Raw genomic sequence first — 8,303 nt, 5'->3', positions numbered from 1 at the left:
GAAGATAAGGTTTTTATACATAACGTGTTGGTGGCGTTACAATGTGTATGGTTGGCGGAAATATGGTGTGTGTTTGTAAACCGACATATGGTTGGACTAAATTGACAAACCGTACACCATAGTGAGCGTCCCGCGCAACCCATGCACGTTTATTTAACGACCCTCTGGCCAACACAATGTAAGGTTCACTGCCACTGGCAAACAGTAATCTCCGTCCACGCTTCATACATTTTTGATATGCTAACGCTACTTTAGTCTGGATTCAGTAACATGTGCGTACGTATCTAAATTGTGTGCGTACACACATGATCGTCAGCTTACCTTCTAACATGAAAGCACATTAAATCGACTATGTCACAATTTACTATGGTGTATACATGTAAAAAAAAATTCCAAATTTTTGTACATTAAATGTTTGTACTAACGGGACTACATGTATCCTCAAATTCTTACCTGATAGGATTGTTTCTCAACTAGTTTAAGCGATTTAATATTATGATCACGACATTAAATAAATGCTTGTTATGGGCTATGTATGAGGCACAAGAGCTTGTTCACATCGAACGGAATAGCAAAATAGGAAGTATATCGCAATAATTTAACCAAGTGAACAGAATCACTTACATTTTGTGAAAAAGTGGACATAATTGTTTTATTTTTACTATTTACGCTGACGTGATCACATTAACCTTGCTTCAGGTTCACGCCTATAGTGCAGTCGGCTTACCTTCTAGCATGGCCATCTCTGGGGGGTCGTCCAGCTCCCCGGTCGGGTCAGCGTTCTGCAGCATGTCCAGACATCGATCGATGCGCTCCTCGTCGATCTCCACCGGTTCGTCAGCGTCGGCCATCGTCGCGACGTGCACCTCCTCATCGAACGTCACCGACTTCTTCTCCGTCTTGATCTCTAACGTAATAATAATAGCAAACGTATAAATATGACATATAATAAACATAATAATAATTGTCACGACCGCTACTCGTTCGCGGTGCACGTGATGAAGACGCAACACTGAGACAACCTGAAATCCATCTGTAATGGTCGCGTAACGTCTCGATTAACCCCTCGAGTTTATCGTGTATCTCGTAGTTTTTTTAATGATGTGGAATATGCCTAAATTAGTTATTATTTCTAATTTGGAGTTAAATTGGGGATAAGTTTAATCATGTTGATATATTTACTGATTCAGATATTTTATGTTATGAGGGTAAATGTAAATGTAGGGTGTATTTAATAATCATAGTGAAATTAACTGAGAGTTGACCTATGAAGGCAACATATAAACCTTTCAGTGCTTGATGTACACATTGTAAACAATATATACACAATGTGAAATCTTGTGTATACTACTCCACAGCCGTTGTAACAGCTATTTTCGTTCATATATTCCTTTGCTTTTATCTATTTATACTATACTTCATTCCCAAATTAAAATGTGTACTCATTGCATTCTAAGGAAATGTAACTAATCACATATAAACACACATGTAGTTACATTTCTCATTAGATTAATAATCCTATTTCAATTATGTAAGATAGAAATTCTTAAATCTATGGTTCGTAATGCATGCAGGCACACACGTATGAACCCACAATGCTCACACCTAGGAATACACCACGTGCGCACGCACTCATGCGCACTCACAAACACGCACACATTAATGTACACACAGAACATAGAAATAGGCCTATGATAGTTTTCAGTCTATATCGAGATATAAAATGTTAAAACTTCTTTTTCATATATTGTTAATTGTTAATATCATTGATATCTTTAAGTTTCACAAAATGTATATATCAATTAATACATATGATCAGGATATGATGTATATCTTATGTAAACTTATCTATGTATGTTATGTTATTTAATTTTTTCGTGATACCCAATGCTCTATCAATGAGGTATTAGTTAGAAAATAGTACATCCATAATACTATGTACCTGAAACTAGTATAAGACACGTCCACATCACCTAGTCTATCTCATGTTGCATCCATAGGAAAACCAAACTGTTCGACTGTTATAGAAAGTAGGGATCTTTTAGGTGTAACTGTGTCACAAATGCAGTGATATTGGCAGAGTCTATCAAATATGATAGATTGCTTCAGAATTCTTTTCTGAGCACTCCTCAAAATGTACGATTTACATGTATGCTAATTCCTATACAAGTGCTTGCACCTTTTAGATATATGTATATGTTACCTTGCAGTTGCAGTGGGGTAATTTGTATTTGGTGAACACATTTGTCACGTGTATAATTCATACCAGTGCATTGACTGTCATGTTCGTAATACCAAAAACACATCACTACTATACTCTAGTAATGGTATATTTTTAGTAATACCTACAAGTGTAATATATTGTCTTATGTGTGCGTGCGGTATGGCAGCTTAGCTTATGTTCAAACGTGGAGATGATTAAATGCTCGATGTGATATGATCCCGTATTAGATGGTGTGAGGTATATGATTTTCAACTGTGATTTCTCACATGAGTTACTGTGTCGTGTGTTACTATGCTGGCTAGGCACCAGTAAGCTTCGCCTATCAATGTGTGCGTGCATGCATGCGTGCACGCTTACGTGCGTACATGCACGCGTGCGTGGGTGTGCTAAAGACCTGACATGCATCACTGTCATCTGTCAACAAATACTCAGACAGGCTTGTTAACTAATATGTGCTCTCCAGGATCGCCTAGTACACACCTGGTACGCTTCAGTAGTGGTGAACACGATTAATATTTAGTGTTTGTTGCTATAGTAACTGCGAGGAGGGTTAGAGATAGTGGTTGGCATAGGGTTCGATAGTTTACGATGAAGACTCCCTGGTGATCGTCGTGGGTGCCCCTACAAATACCTCGAAATTACGTTGATTAGCATATTGAACGACAATGTTCTTTTCTGTATGTATATTTTATGTTCCCAAACTGGATATTAGCTCAATATAGTTTAGTTTATCATGGTAATATATAAGATATATATATACATATATATATATATATATATATTCCTGAAATAATGTTACAATAAATTATTATTACATTTGAATGTTGCTTTGGTGCAGGTGAGCTTAGATCATTGTTGGGGTGATTAAAATCGTTGTGTTTACATTTTGTTAACCCATCATGAATATATATTTTGTTCAATTGTTATAAACCGTGTGCTGAAAATGTGCAATTCTTGTGAAGTGCAACAAATAATTTTGCTGCAATGTTGGCAACCGTATTATAGGAATGACCATGCGCATTGTCTGTATATTGAGTGCGTTATATAAAGCATGTAAACTGCATTGTAATAAAAGCTCAATTGTATGAATGTAATGTTTTAGGAATAAATATTTCTTAAAGTTTCAGTTTTCAGTGCACCTAAAAGTATTATTACACATGGAGAGAAAAGTTAAGGTCAGGCATATTATTCCATGTTATGTTTTTGACAACATTGTTGTAAGGTAATATATTGAAATGTTTACAATACAATTAGTTGCGATGATTTCATTTGCCTGAGATCTTTTCTTTAATTAGCCGTCACTGCTGTCTATAGGGTGTATTCTTCTTCTACACTCGACCCCAGCTCTCAGAACCATGTTATTAGCATGCATTTATTAGTGGTATCAATTAAATAAATCTTTATAGGAAATTCTTCACGTAATCACGGTTGATAATGATGCAGCAAATAACAAACAACACGTGATCTAAGGTTATAGATATATTATTTATTAATAACAATTCACGTCACGTGTGAGTTCACAACTGACGTCAGAGATTTTAAATACATTCATAATTTCCGGTATGCATCATATATACACACACACCACAGGGCTAAGCCTCAGAGTATAGCCGAAATTATATAGCTATTTGCCTGTTGGATACTGGACCACCTTTACCGATTGTTCTATCTCATTGTTGTACAACTAAAAGTAACTGGTAGGTGTACATGGTGCTTTGCAGGAATGGCGTGTTAACCTCTCTATTAATGTGTTTGTGTGGGGAGGGGCGTTTTCTGTAACTATCCTTTAGCGCAGTATCTGTTTACAAATAAAAACTTAAAAAATTACAGCTAAACAGAACAGACTGGTACGGTAGTACCAATAGCATTCACAGTGAATGGTAATCAATGCACACAATAATTATATAGATTTCCCAGCTAAAAATCTGACAGCGTTTGTGTCCTATATAATGTGACTTTCCAACGGTCATCCCAGATGTTATGATAAACGTATTGCAAACTGAGAATTGTTGAAAATAATTGCTAAGAATGTCTCAATGTTAGAAAAACGTTGTTTTGTGCAACGAATAAATGCCATTGAATAAACATAAGCCCCAAACGTATCAAGACTTATCCACATATGTTGTTTCAAACTGGCACTCAGAACCATGAACATATATATATATATACAGTATATACATGTCATATACATATGTTCATGCTTATTTATATACTAAAATTTAATTGTTCAAAGAACCTTCTAGGAATAACATTTGGAAGAACGCCTATAGAACTCAGTTATTAGTGATGAGGAGAACCATTCGTTTGCTTTCAACTAATTTATTTCTGTAATTGTCGAAGCTTTGTTACGTATGACCCTGAGCCTCACCTGCTCATTTATCTTTTCCCATGCACATACACATACACGTACACACGCACGCACGCACGCCCACTCGCAAGCAGCCACGCAAGAACGCAGAGAGGTGAACAACGTTTTTCTGGTAATATAACAATATTCCACAGCGATATGACATTCACCGAAATGCTTCTAAAGCATCAGAGAAGACACAGAATTAGTATCTCTGTTCAATTATCAGGTGATAAATAGGTATAAACCGGAGCATGCACACTATACACACTGTTATCCGTCAGAAGTTTAGCCAATCATAGCTCTACAAACGCACACATCTCCGCAACTTTCATCCGTTTATATTAATATTAATTATTTACACAAATACATGCACTACGAGTGTTTTCTTTAATAATAGTGATCTGTATAGATACTATTCTCGGGAAGTGTAATTTAGCACACGGTTGCAATGATTTGACTGCATGCAGCCCTGTAGTACTCTGTAGGATTAAAGTTTTCTCCCAACAGATTTCTCCTCGATGAAAAGCAAACAAATGGTACCAATATATAAATAACCTTACCCCACTACGTGCATCCAGAAAATTGCGAACATTGAAGTCTAGCAAAAACAATGCGTCCACATATAGAAAAGGTTCAAGGCCCAATAAGCACATTTTATATGCAAAGTGCAGGATAAGAAAGTGATGCAGATGTTTATCTACATAACATTACCATCAAATAAGAGATAGTATTAAAGATATTTAAAAAAACAGAAATTCTCAGCTTTTGCTGACAAATTTAAGTTTCAACATTTTTGATCAATAAATTTGATTTCCACATGTGTTTTCGTGCCAAAACAATGTTATCATCCGTGGCTTCGTCATACTGGTGACAGAACATATGGAATACAACATCCCATGCTAAATATTAACTAACTCTGCCACGTGAACAAAACCTATTTGGTAGTTCTATGCTGTCAAAGGTTATGGGTTTGAGTGTTGATAAACAAATACTTTTTGGTAGACTTGGCTTGTTGGTTGTTACAAACACTACACACACGACAGCGTTTGTTACTTTAGTACCGTGTAATTTTCGAAAAGATGTGCTTACTGGGCCTTTAAAGGCTTATCAATACTATCACCACTTATGCCTGACTGACCCAGAACTCATAATTGTCCTATTTGACTGAGCTTTCGGGTTGAGAATCATGGAGACACTTTTCCCCGACTTATATACTCATGGTAACGCCATAACTACACCGACGGTCCATTATTAGCCAATTTTCTTATAAATGTCACATTAACCTTGCTTCAATATCAGGTATACTAATAGCATGTAAGCTACCAATTGGTTACATACATGCATGTACACCAGGGGGCGTGCACAGGCAAACCTCATAGACTATCCAATTTGGAGAGCACTCAGTGGCACTGGCCTTCAGATGACTCCTACAAGCATGCACTCCTGTAGGCCATTCTCAGATCAATGGCTGTTGCTGTGGTGGAGTAGGTTGGAAATTTTGCTGGAACTGCAACTGCTGCTGAGGCAATCCTGGGTTGTAGCCCATGGGTGCTTGTGTGGTGATGGCTTGTGCACCGTATCCATCTTGGTTTACATGAGATACTTGTTGACCACTGGGGATGACAAATTATCAGGACAAATCACTCTTAAAACGATCATCTCCCAAATATATCAAGAAATTATTAAATGAAGACAAATTTAGTCTCGCCTGTCAGCGTACATGAGGATTACTGATGACTTCAGCATGACAATTATTTGAGTTTGTGCGCCTGCCATCATGAGATTCGCGATAATGGGATTATCAAACGGTCCCACAAATGAAGTGCACGTAGTTATGTGACGCAAATTTTTATAGACTGGTACCTATCTCGAAATGTAGACAAAGGCAACATAGTATATTGTCAAAAATGGAACATAGTCCTTACCTTGATAGTGGACCATACTGTGGCTGGCCTATATTCTGCGATGTCAATGGCTGTTGCTGTGATGTCATTGGTCCTGGCTGTGATGTCATCTGGCCTGCTTGTGGCGGCATAGACACAGGCATACCATCGGGATGAGACATATCAGGAGGAGCATATCCCTGAGGCACTGGCTGCATGTACATCTGAACAATAAAATAATCAGGGGCCCGTTGTTAAAAACATCTTAAAGTTTAGCCTAATCTTAATGCTATGATAACACCTATGAGCAATGTTAATGTTACGAGAATAGATCTGACAGAAACACATCACATCTACGAGAAAACTCAAGTAGCATCGTATTTCTAATTGCACGAGTCCCAGCAATGTCTTATCAGTGTTTCCCCTGCATTGCCACTAGCGAGGCGGGCCGCCTCGCTCAAATTCTCAGCCGCCACACAGAAATTTGTTCAAAACACCACCTCGCTGACGAAAATCTCTGTTCATCCATAGAACAGTGCTTATAATGCACCAAATAGTGCATAGAATGCACCAACCTGCGGTGCTCGCTTTGCTAGGACCTCAAAACGTGCAAACACACCAAAAAAAAATTTACCAACTCACACTTTTTTGGGCCAGGGGAAACACTGCTTACCATAACAAGACCTTCTTAATTGGCTGTGACAAGGCTGCTGATTGGATGAGAATCTATCACAAAACTCAAATTCATGCACATTTGTTACAGTATGGTCAGTGTGGTACATAGAGACATTTCTTTTCACCCTTTTGCAGTTTTGAAGGTCTTTCAACCTTTTAAAAAAAATTCTGATATACAGTCACACAATTAGCAGTTAGTATAAACATTAACATATCCTATTCACCTGTTGTGGTTGTGTGGGGTATGGGCTAGGTGGCGCCACCTGTGGCACTGGCTTGTAGCTGAATGACTGTGGTTGCTTCATTAATGAGTGATACATATTCAGGGCCTCGACCAGCGACTGGTTGAGTTCAGACATAGCCATGTGCTTACGGTCAATGCGTTCCAGTTCCTGGTCTAGTAGAGGTCCCATGCCTCTGCACGCATCTACAGAAAAAATTCAATTCATTGCAATGATACAAATGTAAGTCACAAAGGGGTAATTATACTCCTATATAGCTACATACCCATCTAACGTATTACCAGAGAAGGCATTGTCAGAATGAATCCAGGACCATACGATAATCATAATCTCAAATATCACTTATTTTACTCTAAAACTATGTCTTTATCATAATGTAAGCATGTCCTACACTATCTTAACTTTATGTCCATGCCTTAAAGTACATACTACAATGTATCATCGTATATATGTAATAATAGACCACACTAGCACACACACACATACACATACGCACATGTCCACGTATACGCGCAAACACGCATGTGGACAAAATAATGCACATGGACAAACCGCAAGGGACAAAGGGGCGATAATAAATAAGGTTAAATACACATCTGGATACTATTTTACTGACCTGTACAAATACAGTACATAACAAATAGCCAGCCAAACATATCAAATATGTACCCAGTCACAGCTTTATCATATATGCATGCACACCTCACAGCATGTATCTGGTTATAACGAGACCTACTAGCCACAGCCCTCAAGCCAAAACATATGAATAAATATTCCAAGTTCAAACATGTTTAAATAATGGTAAACACAAAATGTACATTGTGTAAACATATATTTTCACTAGAAAAATAACCTTTAGAAAATTTTAAAGACACGTGATCTTCCTTTACAGAAACACGTGTACATATTTCCTACCAACAGGTGCGTAC

General features: G+C 37.6%; 1 protein-coding gene across 1 annotated transcript in view; it reads right to left on the bottom strand.

The window, feature by feature from the left end:
- Positions 1-3,690: 3,690 nt before the first annotated feature.
- LOC106806415 (signal transducing adapter molecule 1-like) overlaps positions 3,691-8,303 on the bottom strand; it is a gene marked incomplete in the record, with an annotated part of 26,300 nt that continues 21,687 nt past the window's right edge. The window contains 3 exon segments of the mRNA XM_014808342.1: positions 3,691-6,187; positions 6,500-6,681; positions 7,357-7,559. Of these exon segments, the coding sequence (XP_014663828.1) occupies positions 6,031-6,187; positions 6,500-6,681; positions 7,357-7,559 (542 nt within the window).

Source organism: Priapulus caudatus, unplaced genomic scaffold (assembly GCF_000485595.1).
Source record: "Priapulus caudatus unplaced genomic scaffold, Priapulus_caudatus-5.0.1 Scaffold159, whole genome shotgun sequence".
Classification (NCBI taxonomy): domain Eukaryota; kingdom Metazoa; phylum Priapulida; class Priapulimorpha; order Priapulimorphida; family Priapulidae; genus Priapulus; species Priapulus caudatus.
This window is presented reverse-complemented; position numbering and strand designations above follow the sequence as displayed.